The 18,043-nt window shown below is 46.0% G+C and overlaps 1 protein-coding gene across 1 annotated transcript in view; it reads right to left on the reverse strand.

Moving 5' to 3' along the window:
• Positions 1-18,043, reverse strand: part of Sil1 (SIL1 nucleotide exchange factor) — a 244,026-nt gene that overhangs the window by 174,318 nt on the left and 51,665 nt on the right. The window contains exons 2-3 of the mRNA XM_059246149.1: positions 15,118-15,258; positions 6,591-6,704 (exon numbers count right to left, since the gene is read on the reverse strand). Of these exons, the coding sequence (XP_059102132.1) occupies positions 6,591-6,704; positions 15,118-15,249 (246 nt within the window). The 5' untranslated portion in view covers positions 15,250-15,258. The remainder of the gene's footprint in view (positions 1-6,590; positions 6,705-15,117; positions 15,259-18,043) is intronic.

Here is an 18,043-nt window from a genome sequence, read left to right on the forward strand (position 1 = left end):
TGGCCTCCAGAGACTCATATATTTGAATGATTAGTCATCAGGCTGAGGAGGTGTGGCTTTGTTGGAGTAGGTGTGGCCTTGTTGGAGGAATATGTCACTGGGGGTGGGCTTTTGAAGCCCAGTGCCCCTCTGATCTTTCCCTCTGCCTGCAGAGCAGGATGTAGCTCTTAGCTATTGCTCCAGCTCCATGTGTGCCACTATGCTCCCCCATGATGATAATGGACTAACTCTCTGAAACAGTGAGCCCCAGATGAAATGTTTTAGAAGAGTTCTATGGTCACGGTGTTTCTTACAGAACAATGACCGCTCGCGCTCGCTCTCGCTCTCTCTCTCTCTCTCTCTCTCTCTCTCTCTCTCTCTCTCTCTCTCTCTGTGTGTGTGTGTGTGTGTGTGTGTGTGTGTGTGTGTTTCTGTCCCTCATGCTTATGGATCAAGATGTGAGTCATCACCTGCTGCTCCAGCACCGTGCCTGCCTGCACACTGCCATGCTTCCTGCCATGATGGTCATAGACTCACCCTCTGAAACTGTAAGCTCCCAATAGAGTCTTTCGTTTATAAGTTGTCTTGGTCATTGTCTCTGCACAGCAACACCACCAGCAAAGTACAAAACAAAGCCACAATGAGTTGTCTTTCTACTGAGTTAGAATAGCTGCTATGAAAAAAACACATACAGAAAAGATGCTGGTGAGGATGTAGAAAAGAGAATTTTAAACACTGTTGGTAGAAATATAAAGTAGTGTAGTCATTACAAAAAAATAGTTAAGGGTTCCTCAGAAAAACTGGAAATAGAACTGACATTGGATCTGTCAATCATACTACTGATCATATACACAGAGAACTGAAATCAGTCTGACAAAGAAGTAACTGCACCCATGTTGACCGCAGCACTATTTACAATCCTAAGACACAGATCAAGCCAGGTGCCCATCAGTGGTCAACAGTCAAGAAGAGATGACACACAGACAATAGACAAATTTTCAGCAGCTTCATGGGGCTGACTGGAGGGGCTCTGCATGAAGTAACTCAAGTCAGGCAACAGAAGGGGGAAGCAAACCCAAGGCTATGGGTCAGCATTCAGACTTGCTTCTTGGAATCCTGGCCGGCCCAGCGTCCTGATGCCATCCTACGCTCCCTTTAAGAAAGGACTCCTTGCCAGGCGGTGGTGGCGCACGCCTTTAATCCCAGCACTCGGGAGGCAGAGCCAGGCGGATCTCTGTAAGTTCGAGGCCAGCCTGGTCTACAAAGCGAGTTCCAGGAAAGGCGCAAAGCTACACAGAGAAACCCTGTCTCGAAAAAAAAAAAAAAAAAAAAAAAAAAAAAAAAAAAAGAAAAAAGAAAGGACTCCTCCCCTTCGCTCCCCCAACACATACACTTTGCCACGAGGTAGTACACACCTCCCCTCCTCCTCTCCCTCCCTCTCCCTCCCTCTCCCTCTCTCTCTCTCTCTCCCTCTCTCTCTCTCTCTCTCTCTCTCTCTCTCTCTCTCTCTCCCCCCCCCACCAAATAAAACTCTCCACTGAGCGCTGTCTGCATAGTGGCTCTGTCTCTCACCCGCTATGAGACACCTTGGGTCAAACTTGCCAAGGACTCTCTCTCCTTATCACAGCACTAGGCAAGAGCTCAACCACCAAACTACATCCCTAGAGCACACAGAAAGACCACATGTTCTTAAAAACATTGAGGACAAACAGTTACTTTCATAATAGGAACAAAGAAGGGCACTTGGGATGGAGAGATGGTGATTAGTGGATACAAGTGTGGTTAGATAGATAACTATGTTTCACAACTGTTAACTGGATACTTCAAAATAGCTAGTAGAGTTTGAATGTTCCTGACATGAAGGAGTGATAAACATTTCAGGTTAGAAATAGGATAATTACCTAACCTGGCCTTACATTGTACACAAGTACTATACCTCATAAATATGTATAATTACTGCACTGAAGAACAAAATACATCCAAAGAAAGAAACAACATGCTTTAAGCCAGGGAGGCCTAACATTTTCAACAATCTTTTTTGCTCAATGTGGTTTTTTTTTTACATCATCTCTTAGTATCTTTGAATCAGATTTTAAGATACCTCAAATTTTAGTGGAGAATGATACAAAATCAGTGCTCTCATGTTTAATCTGTTCTCTCTGTTGGCCAGATCTGGCCCTGAGTGACTAGACATCTGCCCGGGTCGTATCTGGCTATTCTCAAAGATCAAGGATTCAGAATCACAGAAAGCAGTGACATCAACTTCCCTCAGACTGGACAGTCATTCAAAGGGGGAGTTCCAGAAGAGACTTTGTGGAGAAACAGCATCGTGAGAACAGGGTTATAATGATCATGGCAGCTACCATTTGTTAGGCCCTGACCAGAGGCTTTCCATGTTTCAACTCAACTGAGTCCCTTGTGAAGTATACACTACTCCTACAGTACAGATGAGGTGAAGATACGGTCTATTCATAATCAACACTATACGGCCTACTCATAATCAACACTGCTCAGAAAAGCAGAGCGAAGATTTAGTTCTGGTCAGCATGGCTCCAAAACCCACGTATGAAATTCAGACTCAAATGTCTTAATTAATGGTTGTTCCCACAATGCTGAGAAAATACAGCTGGGACAACAAGATAGACCACTTTATTACATCTACCAGCACACCCCTCTTCCCAAGCAAAGATGTTCATGGGCCAGGTGAGACCACAGTCACAGAAAAAAACAAACAAACAAAACAGTGGCTTAACTAAGAGAGGAACCAAGAGATGAGACAGGCAGGCTGACCTTGGTCAACTCTAAAGTAAATCTCCTGTGTTCCTGTGCACTTGCAGCTGGCTTCTCAAGACTCTTTTCCATGCTAGATCACAACTCTATCTCCTCCTTACCATATCATTCCAAATATCAATGTCCTCTCAACTGACCAGCAAGAAATCCCAGATAAGGTGTTAGCTGACAACAGCTACCAAACCATACTTTGTAGAGCTTGTAGACAAGTATGATAATCAGTCTCAAAGGCCAAATAGAACCTTCAAGATCAAAGAGAATGAGTAAATCCTAATCATAATTGGTAGACACGGTGAACAAAAAGTTCTAAAAGAAGATGCTTCTGGCTGTGAAAATTCCCCAAAGGAGTCTGTGTCTGCACAAACTTATTGGCTGATTAGAATTTCAGTAGTGTGGAGAGACTGGAATGTCCAAGTCCTGAGGCTAATTACCTTATCTTGGGTTAGTTCTGGCCCTCCAGAACAGCCATGCCTTGCTCCCCACCCCACATCCCCACACATCAGAACTAACATCTTGTGACAACAGATAAAAACCTTTCAGAATTTATTGATTAGCAGACAATTAGCTTCTACCAATCTAAAAGCTAAGAGTGTCATCAGACAGCATCTTGAGCCTATAAGAAAGCTTCACCCATCTCAATGTAACTGCATCTCTGATAAACCCACCAAAATATTTTCAACTTGCCTTGGTTTATGACCTGTCCATGTTGGAACATGGAATTTTGGAGAGCTTGAATCTGTGATCCTAGGCCATGGTCTCTCAAAATGGCTCCCAAATAAACTAGCTCTTACTCCCTCTTAAGAAGAGAGCTGTGGTTTTTGTGTCCACACCACGACATATGAAGACTTCTAGGGTAGCACATTAGGAGCCTGCTTGAAAACTCAACCACTGGAGCAGCCACTCCCATACTAAAAATAATAGCTGGTATTTCCTGGCCACACTGTGCTAGTGCCAATGCTAAGTATTTATCTATGTAACCACATTTAATCTATAAGAAGTTTTGGAAAATGAGCTAGCAGCCAGTGTCTCAGCTGAGAGGTCACATTGTCAATGAGGCAGACAAAAGAGAACATAAGGGCTTGTGCTCTTCCCACTGAGCTCCACAACCTCCCCACTCACTCACCACCTTTTCTGAAGACAGGTATCGCAGTCATAGTCCTACAGTCCTTACACCCTCTTAAGATGTGGCATCCCAACTTAACACTTGTGTTGTTGTAATAAAACACCCAATAAAAGCCACTTAAGAAAGGGTGGGTTCATTTTCGCTAGGGACTTAAAAGGGGATACGGTAGTCAGTGGCCACCATGGGGGAAGGCAGGCAGCAAGAGCTTCAGGTAGCTGGTTTCACTGTAGCCTCCTCGGTCAGGAAGCAGAGAGAGAACCACTGGTACCGTTGGCTTTTTCCTTTCTATGTAGTCCAGGACCCCAACTCACAGAATGGTGTCATCAACACCTAGAGTGGGTCTTCTCACTTCAGTTAACCCAAACTAGAAAGTCCTTCACAGACATGCCCAGATGTTTATCTCCTAGGTGACTCTCGATCCTGTCAGGTGACAGTGAGCCTTAACTATCACACCAGAGAGGTACTACAGCCGGTGCTGAGTGGAGAAGATGTCCCCAGATCATACTGACACACACAGATACCCTGACCTGGGTAGGTATTAACCAGCACAAACACCTTCAAACAGGCCAATTCCAGGTCATCAAGAACACTTGCTTGGACCCCAGGCTCTGGAGAAAGGATCCTAAGCACCCTGTTCCATTTAGGCTACTGGGACGGTGGCTGCTGCCTAACTTAGATTTTAAATGCCATCAAGGCAGCACTTTTATGGTATGAGAGAAAAGATGCTTTAACTCCTACTGCTCTTAGCACATGATGAGAGATTATGACAAACAGACACAGCTTTGGAACAGACAAGGATAAAAGCAGCTTCTCCCGATGAACGTCAGTATTAACATTTTTCTGAGATGAGACTCAATAGAGCTAATATAAATGGGCCAGAATAATTATGGTTCTGAGAGCTCATCTATTTGGTTAGACTATTATCCAAAAGGGACTTGCTAACACACAGTCCTTAAGTAAATTCATCAGCATGCTTTGTTAATTGTGCATCTGCTAAAGCTCTCAACAGGGAACACAGGGATCCTCCTGAGCTCTCAGTTGAGAAGGGGACACATTCCTGATCTCTCAAGACTACTGGGTGCCTTTCTGGGCAATTTTTATTACTAAGCTGTGTCAGAGACAGCCCCAACATCATGCTGTAACTAGTCCTATCCCCAGGAATCCTGGGAGTCCATTTTCATTGCCCTTGAAAAGCCAAAAAGAAAAAGAAAGAAAGAAGAAAGAGAAAAGAGGAGGGGGGCAGAGCAGCACCAACAGGATCTTAGTCAGGGAACATGAAAAGCTCAGAAGGATTCGTGACTCCTGACTATACATTCCCCACTCCACAAAGGGGCAAAGAAGGCAAACAAATGACTTCAGAGAGAAGGTGGAAGCTTGCCCTGAGCCAGAGGTGAACCTCAGCTGAGCTGGATTGTTATTAAATTCATCACAATTGTCATTTGCACTTCAAGGACCTCTAGTTCCAAAGCTTTACCCAACCTTTACTGAGAGCCCTGGGGGGCTGGAAAAGGGTGGCCAGAGAGGGTAAACTGTGGGAAGGGAGATACTTGGAGCTGGTCAAGGGCAGTCTATTGCTAGGACAACCCAGAGAAAAAAGGCCCTGCAAGAGCTTGAATATGCTGCAGCCAGGCCAGGCTTCTGTGGACATTCCCTATCGACCTGTGACCACACTGCAGCCAGGCCAGGCTTTGGTGGGCATTCTCTACCTGTGACCACACTGCAGCCAGGCTAGGCTTTGGTGGGCATTCTCTACCTGTGACCACACTGCAGCCAGGCCAGGCTTTGGTGGACATTCCCTATGTACCTGTGACCACACTGCAGCCAGGCCAGGCTTTGGTGGACATTCCCTATGTACCTGTGACCACACTGCAGCCAGGCCAGGCTTTGGTGGACATTCTCTATCTGTGACCACACTGCAGCCAGGCCAGGCTTTGGTGGACATTCTCTATCTACCTGTGACCACACTGCAGCCAGGCTAGGCTTTGGTGGACATTCTCTACCTGTGACCACACTGCAGCCAGGCCAGGCTTTGGTGGACATTCTCTACCTGTGACCACACTGCAGCCAGGCCAGGCTTCTGTGGACATTCCCTATCTACCTGTGACCACACTGCAGCTCTAAACAACGAGGTCTAGGTTAACCAAGAAAGGCCGAGAAGAACAGGAAAAGGAGACGTAAGATCTGGACAGTAGAGAAAGCGAGAGGACAAAGCAGAGGAGGAAGCAGTCTGTTGGGGAGCTGGTATTCTCATCCACCTTGCCATCTAGTTCCTCAGGATAATCCTGATCCCCAAGCCCCGGCCCAGCTCTTTCTCACATGGCTTGTATGATTCTGACCCTCAGTCTCTTCCTTTTCAGAATGAGAATAATTATAGTTGCCTACTTCATAGAGTTTCTGGGATGATTACATAAGAAGAGATACAAAACATTTAATATAATACTTGGTGTGTGGAAGCTGATTATTATTTTATTATCTTCATTGTTATCGCCATTTTCCCCCAAAGGGAAACTGCCATGACCTTTAAACAGACTAGAGGAATTAGAAATGAGAAAAAGGAGACCACATTCCCACAAAAAAGAAAAACAAAACAAAAAAAACAAAAAACCCTCCAAGTCCAGCCCGGCCCACAGTGCTCTTGGAGACAAGGAGGCTCTCTCAGGCCTCCTCCTACTGCTCCGACCGACAGGAAGACACTTACTGAGTTCTGACAGCTGAGGCAGGAAGTGACCCAGGAAGTCACCAGCAGCCCAAACAGCAATCCTAGAGGAGCCCTTCTAGTGGAATACAGGTGCTGAGGAGCCATAATCAGGACCTGGGGGACAAGCACAGGAAACAGAAGGTCAGTGCCTGGTTCCCCATCATCATGACCCCACACCAGCATTTCCTGCACAAATGTCAGACATTGCCTGCACAGGAGTACAGCAGGCCTTCTACCACTACTAGATAAACCTCTTAGGCTCCCAGCTCCTGTAACTCAAGTGATGTGCCCCGATTAGAAATGCACATGCCATACACAGCCTGGCCCTCCCTTCCTCATTAATAGTACTTGGGCTTGTGGAAAGTATTAGTGGCTACACTGGGAAGAGGGGAAATTAGCCACCTGTGGGGCACGTGGACAGATATGGATCAAGTCCATATAAATATCTGTAACCATCTTCTTTTAACCATACCCATTATCGCAGCTAACGACAGTTAGCATCAGCGCCCTCTAACTAGCAAAGCTCAACCCTTCCAAGCCACAAAATTTTGTGCACTACTTTTTAACAAATCATAGCGTAAGTATTAGCAGATGTTAACAATTCTAAAACATAAGGAATGAAAGACTTCCTGCCGCACAGCAGTGGTGCAGGCCTTTAATCCCAGCACTCGGGAGACAGAGCCAGGCAGATCTCTGTGAGTTCAAGGCCAGCCTAGTCTACAGAGTGAGATCCAGAACAGGCTCCAAAACTATACAGAGAAACCCTGTCTTGAAAAACCAAAAAAGAAAAAAAAAAAAAGAAAAGAAAGACTTCCTATATTCATGAATTGCAGACAGTATTGTTAAGATGACAGCCCTAACAAACAACACACGATTTCAATGCAATTGCTACCAAACCCCATGGTGTTTTCTGCAGAAATGAAATTTACCTAAATTCATATGGAATATTAATGAGCACAGAAAGCCAAGACAATCAAAAGGAAGAAAGATGACTCATTTTTTTAAATCTACAAACTCACTGTAAAGCTACAAGAATCCAAGGTGTGGTATTAGCATGAAAAAAGCCACACAGACTAATGAAATAGAAGTAAGAGCACAGATACGACCACATATACGGTCAGTTTTCAACAAAAGTGTCGAAACTACTCATTTGGGAAGAACAGGAGTGAGTCTCTTCAAGGAAACAATGCGGAACAACTCACTATCCATAAGTAAACAAATTAAGCTAGACCCTTCCTTTATAATACACACCAAGATTCACTCAAAAATCAGTACTAAAAGTAAAAAGCTTTCTGTTGTTGTTGTTTTGAGACAGGGTTTCTCTGGGTAACAGCCCTGGCTGCTCTAGAACTCACTCTGTAGACCTGGCTGACCACATTGAACTCACACTGAAACAAAGTCCTACGTAACCCAGCTGTCTTCAAGCTCACTATGTATCTGAAGATGACACTGAACCCCCATCATTCCTGCCTCTGCCTTCCAAGTGCTGGGATTATAGGCATGCCATTCCACACCTGGCAAAAAGCATAAACTATGCCAAGAAAACATAGGTGCAATCTTTACGATGTTGGGTTCTGGCCTGGGTCCTTAAAGGTGACACCAAAAGAATGAGCAACACAAAGTATAAACTGGACTTCATCAAAACTAAAGAGCTCTGTATCTCAGGGGACTACATTAGTATAAGGTTGGTAATATAGCTCAGTTTAAATCATTTACTTAGTACGCATGAGGTCCTGGATTCAATTCCTACCACCACACACATACCCTCAGAGTACACAAACATGCACACATACACAAAACCATTCAGCGTGAAAAGACAACCTACATTATGAAAGAAAATTTTTTCAAATCACCTAAATAATAAAAATTTAATGTCTAGAACAAGGCTTGAGATTTTACTTAGTGCAAGATCACTTTCCTAGCATTCATGAAGCCCTGGGTTCAATTCCAGCACATCAAAAGAATACAAAAACTCAGCCAAGGTACTTACCACCAAGTCTGACCAGCTGAGCTCAATCCCCAGGACCCACGTGGTAGGAGAGGACCACTTTCACAAGTTGTCCTCTGACCTCCACACACAAACCACGGCACGTCACAACCACACACACAAATCAAGATTACATATTTTTATAAATATAAAGTTCAGACTGTATCAAAACTGTCTGGGTTTCAATATAAGGACAGGACAATCCAGTTTAAAAATGGGCAAAGGTGTCAAGGGAGTGTAACTCAGCCAAAGTAAGCTTGCTTAGCATGTCTGTGGCCCTCAGATCAATCCTCAGTATTCTCCAACATAATAATAATTAAAAATTTCCCAACAACAAAGAACTAATAGCTATTTCTCAAAAAGGAAAAAGAAAGAAAGGGAAGGATGCACACACGCACAAATAGCCATTAGGAACAGGAAAAGATCCTGAGCATCATTAATCATTATGGAAATGAGCATTAAAATCACTTCGTACCCAACAAAGATGGTTATATCATTTTTTAAGTAAAATAACAAATATTGGTAAGGATTAATGAAGTCATCATAACTATTGATGGGAGTGTAAAGCAACACGGCCACTTTGTAACACAGTTTGGTTTTTCAAAAGACATGTGGGCCAGTGAGATGGTTCATCAGGTAATAATACAATTGCCACACATGTGACCACTTGAGTGTGATCCCTAGAACCCACACAAAGGTAGGAGAGAATTGATTCCACAAAGTTGTCCTCTGACCTCTGTACATGTACCACAGTATGATTGTGCCCTCCCAACACCATGATTTTTAATTATTTTATTTATGTATATGTGTGTGGTATTTTGCCTGTGTATATGTCTGGACTCCACATGCATACAGTACCCTCAAAGACCTCGAAGAGGGCATCAGAACCCTGGGACTGGAGTTACAGACAATTAAGAGCTGCCATGTGGGTGCTGGGAATCAAACCTAGGTCATCTGGAAGAACAGCCAATTCTCTTAACCCCTAAGCCATCTCTCCAACCCCAACTTAGAATAAATAAAGTTTTTTAAAGCTACATGTGCAGCCCGAGAAATGACTTAGAAGTTAAGAGTATATATTGGCTAGACATGGTGGCTCCATGCCTTGAATCCCAGCACTCAAGAGGCAGAGGTAGGAGCATCTCTTGTGAGTTCAAGGCTAGCCTGGTCTGCTTACTGAATTCCAGTCCAACAGAGTTACATGGTGAGACCTTGTCTCAAAAAAAAAAGCCTGTACTGCTCTTGGAGAGAACTCCATTTCAGTTCCAGCACCCATGTCAGGCGGCTAACAATCACCTGTAACTCCAGCTCTGGGAATCCACACCATCTTCTGGCCTCTCCAACACCTACACTTGTGTGCACAGACCCACACACTGACACGTAAGTACACATGGTTAAAAACAAAATAATCCAAAACAAAACAAACAAAAAATCTCTACATTTAAGCCAAGCAGGAAGATCAAGAGTTTAATGCCAGCCTGGACTGCACAGTGAAACCTTGTCTTTAAAAAAAAAAAAAAAAAAAAAAAGCTAAAGAAAAAGTTGCTATATGGCAATTTTGCTCCCAGGAGTACACCTAAAGGAGGCAAGGGGCAGGAATTCAAGCAGCTACTTGTGCATCTGTGTTCAGAGACACGATTCACAGTCCTCAAAAAGTAGGGCTAACCCAGGTGCCCAACAACAGTGGTGCACGGCTCTCACACCAGTAGCCGGGAGATACAAACAGAAGGGTCAGGATCAAAGCCAGCCTCAGCTATAAAATGAGTTCAAAACCAGACTGCATATGTAAGATCCTGTTAAAAAAAAATAAGCGCAAATTTTTAAAATCTATTACATACACACAATCAACCATTACTCAGTAATACCACTTAGTTAGATACCTACTGCAACACAAACCTCAAAACATTACATCAGGTGAAATAAGCAAGTCACAAAAGGACATACATGATCCCACCTTCATGAAGGATCTAGAAATCATAAAGAAAGAAAGTGGAATCATCGTCAGGGGTTAAAGGAGAGGGAGAGTGGGGGATTACTGTTTAACAGGAAGAGAGCGTATGTCTGTGCAGCAGTAATAAAATCTGTAATCAAAGTTGGTCAGTACACTGGAGTGGACATCCAGGTAACTCTACCCAGACTAGCACATAATCTAGAGAGGCAGAAAGGAAAAAATTAAACAAATACAACAAAAACTTCAGGAGAATTCGTCATGTGTTAGCCAGACTCTTGGAAAAGGTTTCATGCACAACCCTCGGCCCTGATGCAGCTCACTGAACAGTTTACTTGGCAGTAGTATAACTGAATCAACTACAGAGGAATATTTCTGAAGAGTATGATGTTTATACTTCTCTGTCCTATCCCGGCCACACACTGCCCTGCTCCAATTCACTGGTCCTGTGACATTACTGTCCCAAGATGGACTCCAAGCTCTGCCTGGACCTACTCTCAGAAGTTATTACCCCTGTGAACAGCCCATGTCTTCCTAGGGGCAGACAGAAACCTTCCCTAAGGACATCTGCAGCCTTGAAAGAAAACAGCCCTGCTGGACCAGCACTGTGCTAAAAAAGCCCAGCCAAACGGAAAAGCAAAGGCTTAAGACTAAAAATAGCTGCTACACTCACCCAGCAGCAACAGCCTTTGCTTTCTGCCAGTCTCCCTCTCCATTTTTTATCACAAAATGGAACTGCTGAGTGCCACACAAGTTCCTCCCAGCATCCTGGCTTCCTGGGGGCACCAATCACACTGAGAGACAGAGAATCAGTTCACAGCAACTGCACTGTTCTGAGCAGGTGTCTGCCCATGTCCAGGGTGATGGAGAGGGGCCAGGCTGGCTGAGGATGAACAAGGGAAGGGGCTGCCACATTAAGAGAGGCTAGGGAGGCCCAGGGAGATGGGTCTCAAGAGGACACAGCCCTAGAGCTTCCAAATGCTTTTTATCTTTCTTATCCCCGCAACCTTGACTGAGAGGGACATAGCACTATCAGAACATAAAACAAAAGAAAATAGCCAGGCATGGTGGCTCACATCTGCAATCCCAGCCCTTGGAAGGCTCAGTCAGGAGCATCACTACAAGGCTGGTCTGCTGGACCACAGAGTAAGACGCCACCTTAAAAGAAAAGAAAGGAAGGGAGAGAGGGAAAGAAGAAAGCAGCACACTGACCCCAAGCCACACATGCCCTCCTCATGTGACAGTGCTCACGCGTATATGCACGTGCACACGTAGTCGGTGCTCCCTTCCAATAGCTGGGGATAAATAAGGGGCTGGCGATGGGAAAGGCAATGAGAAGTCAAGGGCAAACGACACCTGAACAAGAGGCCCAGAGAGACTGAGGCACGGCGGGGCAGGGACAGCCGATGCACACGCAGCAGCTTCACGGCGGGGCAGGGACAGCCGATGCACACGCAGCAGCTCCCTGGAGCAGGAAGGGAACGGAGGCCACAGAAAGGGCTGCTCCCGCAGGGCTCTCATCAACTGTACCTCCTACGCACACTCATGCCAGCAGGAACATCGGCTGCCAATACGAAGGAGGAGAGATCAATTGAAAAATGGATCCTTCATCTCCCCTCAATAATTCCACGAGGACCACACACCTGACCTACTTATTGCTTCCATTCGCTTTCCCACAAAAGACAGTAGGCATGGAGTTAGGAGGGGGCTGCTGGGGAGACTGAGGAGAGGTGTAGGTGAAGTGAGGTTAGGTCAAAGGAATGAGTTTCCCATTCTCAGGCTTTGCAGGGACCCCCCAGAGAACACGTACAAACTCTGAGGCATGTAGCAGGGCTAAGCGTCTGTCCTTTAAGGCCTGGCTTGCAGCCAAGTCACTTGGTTTTGGTAGAGAGAATGCCAGCAAAGCTTGTCCTGAGCTTTGGCTGAAGACAAGGGAGGAAGAGCAAGTGTGAGCAGCACAGAGCTGCTCTCTGCCAGGACGATCTGAGAACCACAAGCAGGACCCAGGCAGCTGGGATCACAAAAGAGAACTTGAACATAAAACCAAGTTCATGGCATCCCACTAGGCCTGAGGAGAGCACCCTCCCAGAGCATTTGCTGCCCTCAGTCCCGAGTTCACCCTGCACGGCCTGCCAAACAAAGCCTCCCATCATGCTTGGCCTTCGCAGAGAACAGATCTGCAAACTTCACACTTTGGCCTTCATCCAGTGTAAGCACCACTCGGTAAAGGAAAGGGGAACTGTGTCAGTGGCTCCCAATAACTCCTTCCTTAAGTACCCTTGGGCTGAGACAAGGGAGTCAGGAAGACACTTGAGATGGCCATCTCTAGGTGGTGCCTCTGCTTAGACAGAGGTCAGGTGCTCTCGGCAATCTGTATTGTCAGTTTACTGTAGTCCAGAGCAGATGCCTGGGCAGTGCTGGGGAGAGGCCTCCAAGCTCCTCCTCCCTGGTACCTCATGCAGCTCTGTCCTCCACTCCATTCCCAGGGACTGGAGAAGAGGTCTGGGCCCTGTGTAAACAAGACAACTCCAGTAACTTCCGTCTTTTCTGAGGAAGGAAGACAAGCAGCCAATAACGGGAAGCAGAGGGGCCTGCTGGGTCCCAGGCACATTCTGACATGGCTGGCTAACACAGACAGACAGACAGTGGCTAACACAGACAGACAGCAGCTGCCCCAAGTCTCAGAACAGTGCTGGGGAGAACACGAGAGAAGGCTGTAAATGTCAAACTGTCCGGGGCAAGGCAAGCCCTATCAGCAGCCACCTCAGACTCTCTGGAGCTTGGTCCCACCTACAGTATACATACAGATACATATTGTTTTCCTCCATCTTCTAGAAAAAAGTGAAAGGTCAAGAATTTCAAATTTTATTTTATAAGAAGGAAACTGGAGAGACAAAAAGATTGGGTAGAAAGCATAGTACAATGATTTAGAGCCAGACAAATCTCAAAAGATCAAGTCTGACCAACTCCTAGCTACATGATCTTAGACACAACTTGAGAAAGCCAGCAGGATGCCTCAGTGGGTAAGGGCACTTGCCAGCAAGCCTGATGATCTGAGTTCAATCCCGAGAACCCGCATGGCAGAGGAGAGGACTCCCATAGCTGTCCTTCACCTTCACACACACTGTGGCCTACAGACGCCCACACAATACAAACAAATAGATGTAATAAAAACTGAAAGATGACTTTGCTAGGCTTTCCTTTTTTCACCTATAAAACGGTCATAATAAGAGTCTCTACTCAAAGAATGGACGGGAGGATTAAGCAAGCAATGAACGGAAAGTACAGCACCTGGTACTTAGTTATCCCTCCATCAGTGGGAAAGTAATTGCTGTGATCCCTGACCCCAGTCAATGAGGGCAAGCCAGGAACCCCAGAATCACATTCTAGAGCCCACACCTCATGGTTCCAAGATCTGCACAGTCTCCAGCTGACACACAGGCTTTTGCTGGGTACCTGCTCCCGGGAGGTGAAGACAAAAGATGTTAACGAAAAACCTCCACATCTGAATGTGGCCCGTTCTGAGCTGAAATCCCAGGCAGACCCAATCCACTCAGAGCTTTCTCAGCATACTGCATCCAGAGAGCCAGGCCCAAGCACACAGAACTGCCAGCTGCAGAAACAGCTGTGAAGTAATCCCGTGCTTTCAAACTGAGGGTTAGAGGATGAGCTCTTCCCACAGACACACATTCATTACTATTTATGGGCCGTACAAACGCGCACAGTCACTCACCTCTTCACAAACAGAAGCTACCCACCTAATTTAGACAGACAAATATGAAATGCAAAGAGGGCACTGAAGGACAGCCCTGGCGTGGAGGAGCAATGCACGAAGGCCTAAGAAAAGAAGTGGGATGTTAAGAATAACGAAGGGCAAGAGAACTAGGTTTGGAGTGGTCAGACAAACAGGCTTTTCCCCAAGACACAAACGAAGCAGAAAGGCAAGGAGGAACAGAACAGAGTGTCCGAATATCAAAAGAGATGTGGTTGCTAACTGCAGTCCACCCACTAGCCGGCCAGACTGGACTCAGAACTGGCCATTTGTGCAATAGGCACTGTATTTTCCCCAAGTAGAAAGGTCATTCCTAGGTGAAGCAAATAGAAATTCCTCTCGAATCCAAGGCAGCCAAGAGCAGTAGTGACAGGAGGCTGTTGGAAGACACAGGTTCCTGTGAACACAAGCCAGCTCCTGGCCAGAGAACCACAAGGCCAAAGGCCACTCTTGCAGTCCTCAGGAGACAGTCCAAGAGGCCTTTCCAACAGCAGCACAGGGCAGGCTCTGGCTCTGCCAGAGAACAGGAGCCAGGAGCGCTCTATGGGCCGCACTGGAACCAGAGCCCCGAAGGAGAGCGAAACCACACGGACAAGTGAAGGGCAATGAAGACACACTCTTGGCTGGTTTTTGATCCTTTGTGCCCGCAGAGGTGGGAGGACATGACCTACCCCATACCCACTCCGGCAGAATGAAGTCCGTATTTTCAAGAAAGTAGCTAAATAGACTACCGGAAAATTGCAGTCTCAGAGACAAAAGATAATGGCTATATCTAAGAGCAATCAAGAGACAAGTAAAGTGATTGAATAAAAGAAAGCCTCGCCTGTCCCTCTCCAGACTGGCCACGGCCTTCAAAGAATCTGAATGCTGGAAGCTGAAGCCCAGTCTTCATTGGATGGTGAACCAGACGACAAGGCGGCTGCTCCGTCAGCACAGAGCACAGCAGCAGACCCATGAAGGTTTTCTTGAAAACAAAGAGAAAGGGGAATGAGTAGGGCAAGGACTTTGGTGCCATCAGAACAGCAGTGAAGACCAAAACAACAAAAGTAGAGTCACTGTCTTGTGGAGAAACCTCAGAGGGCAAAGGACAGCAGGCCAAGCACCGTCTTCAGTGCCCACTGCAGGTTAGCGACCACAAGAGCAGCCGTACACCAGTGTGTAGACTACACAGTCCAAGAGCAGAGACGCCACGGATGCGCAGCGCTCCTCTAGAAGCCATGGGTTATTAAGTGAAAATCCCAGGGCCAAGTATGGGATGCCTGCCTTTGTCAGGGAGACCCCAGAAACACCCAAAACAACACGGGCAAGTGCTAGTGCTCTTGGTTACACGCCTGTTGCACGAATCCTAATTGGTCTTATAGTAAAACCCAGGAACCAGATGCTGGGGTAAATGCTGAAAGGTGAGAGGAAACAAGCCACAGCCACTTCTCACCTCGCCAACTCCTCAGCCGAAAGGGGAAGATACCGTCTCCAGGAATCCTCAGACTGAATGCCCCTGAGTCCTCAGCCAGAAGGGCTGAGTTCCTGTCTCCTCCCGCCTTACATGCCTTTCTCTGCCCAGCCATATCACTTCCTGTCTCAACCTTTCCAGTGCTGGGATTAAAGGCATGTGACTCACAAATACTGGGATTAAAGGTGTGTGCCACTACTGCCTGGCTTCTATGTTTAATCTAGTGGCTGGCTCTGTCCTCTGATCTTCAGGCAAATTTTATTTGTTAGATTATCACCACACATACCAAAACAAGATGGTAAGACCCTCATGCTAAAGACATCACACACTGGATATAGGACACAAAAAAATTAAACTGGAATTGATCTGAGAACTTGCTCCATGCTGGCTAGCTGTCATACTGCTGCAAGGTGCTATGGGAAAGAATCATCATCAATGATCTTATCCAACAGTAGACTGAACCTGAGTGTTATAAAACCAGCTTGCCAGGCAAGATGTAGCCACTGTGGCAATGGTGGCATGACTAGATGAGAGTAATTAACTGCTTTCTGACTGGATCTGAGACCCACTCCACAGGAGGGAGTTAGTAACTATACTGGAAATCTAAAGAGGTCATAGGCCCTAGTGGGGAATTTACTGCTGTGATTTTAGAAAACGGACCTGCTAGCAAACTGCCTTTATATATGTTTGCATCCACAGATTAGTGCTGGTCTCAACCTTGATCAGAGAAACTTTTTGCAGTAGGCAGCAGTTAATGCAGACTCATACCTGGTCAAAGTGCTAAGAAAAAATGAATGCTGTTGAACGCTGTTGAGTATCCCTAAATGGGACATCTATCTCATACACCCGCACACACTCCCCTATGGCTCAAGAAACACCACCAAAGATGGGGCCAACAAAGTAAATAAATAAAGGAGCCAGAGGATGGGAAAGAGTGCTGTGAGACACTCTGTGTGGACATGGGATAAGGCCATTGCACCCACGGATTCACAGCAGCTGTGGTTAACTGCATAAGACCTACATAAGACCAAGCCAGTCAACTCCACCATGGATGGGAGAGCTGCTCATGAGGCCCCACCCTAGCTGAAGAGCTACTGGCAGTTAACAGCTACTGGAGGAGTTATTTTTCTTCAGTAGTATAGCCAACCAGTAAGTTACCCATGTTCTAGTAAGTAACCCAAAATCTAAACTCATACAGCTATATGAATATTATATCATCTTATAACCAGAATTAAACGGAGTCATAAAAAAAAAAAAGACATGAAAGTAGGAGAGAAATATGTTGGGGAGAAAAGGGAATCCAGAGAAAACAGAAAGGGGTAAAAATTGGTAAGGAGGGGTGGTTATAATCAAAATACATGTCTTTGTTTGAGACAGGTTTCTGTGTAGCCCTGACTGTCCTGGAACTCACTTTGTAGACCAGGCTAGTCTCAAACTCACAGATATCTGCCTGTCTCTGCCTCCCCAGTGCTTGGAAAAACTGTCAAATAATTGTGGGGCGTTAACCCACCAACCCCACAGCTCCCCAGAGTTTTCTTGAGTGTGAGCATCAGGAAATATTAGATAGAAGGATTTATATTGTGGAGATAAATAGATAGAAAATACAGGATAGCCTCGAGAGGGCCTGGAACCTTTTCCAACGGGCCCCAACTGTCTCTGCCCCAGGGTATTTATAGAGACGCCAAGGGGTGGAGCAAAAGACCTCCTCCCCCAGCACAGCCAAGAGCAGACCATTTCAGACACCTGCACTCAGGCCCATGGCCCTAATCATCCTCTATTCGGACCTGCTGGGTAAAGCCACGAGGAACCCGAAAATGGGCTCCCACAAATAATAAATTAAGATATTTTTTAAAGGCTAGCAGGAGGAGGTGCTGGAAAGATGGCTCTGCAATTCAGAGCACTTGCTGTTCTTCCAGAGGAGTTCAGTTCCCAGCACCCAAGTTAGACAGCTCAGAACAATCTGTAGGCCAGCTCCAGGGGTTCCTGATGCCTCTGGCCTCCGTGGGCACCTTCACTTACATCACATGCCCACATGAAGATACATACACCTAAATATAATTAAAAATAATAAAAATAAATACAGTTTAAAAAGAGAGCAGAGAGGCCGGGCGGTGGTGGCACACGCCTTTAATCCCAGCACTCGGGAGGCAGAGCCAGGCGGATCTCTGTGAGTTCGAGGCCAGCCTGGACTACCAAGTGAGTTCCAGGAAAAGGCGCAAAGCTACACAGAGAAACCCTGTCTCGAAAAACCAAAAAAAAAAAAAAAGAGCAGAGAGAATCACAGAAAACTGAAGCTTCG

The sequence above is a fragment of the Peromyscus eremicus genome, chromosome 19 (genome assembly GCF_949786415.1).
Source record: "Peromyscus eremicus chromosome 19, PerEre_H2_v1, whole genome shotgun sequence".
Taxonomy (NCBI): Eukaryota; Metazoa; Chordata; class Mammalia; order Rodentia; family Cricetidae; genus Peromyscus; species Peromyscus eremicus.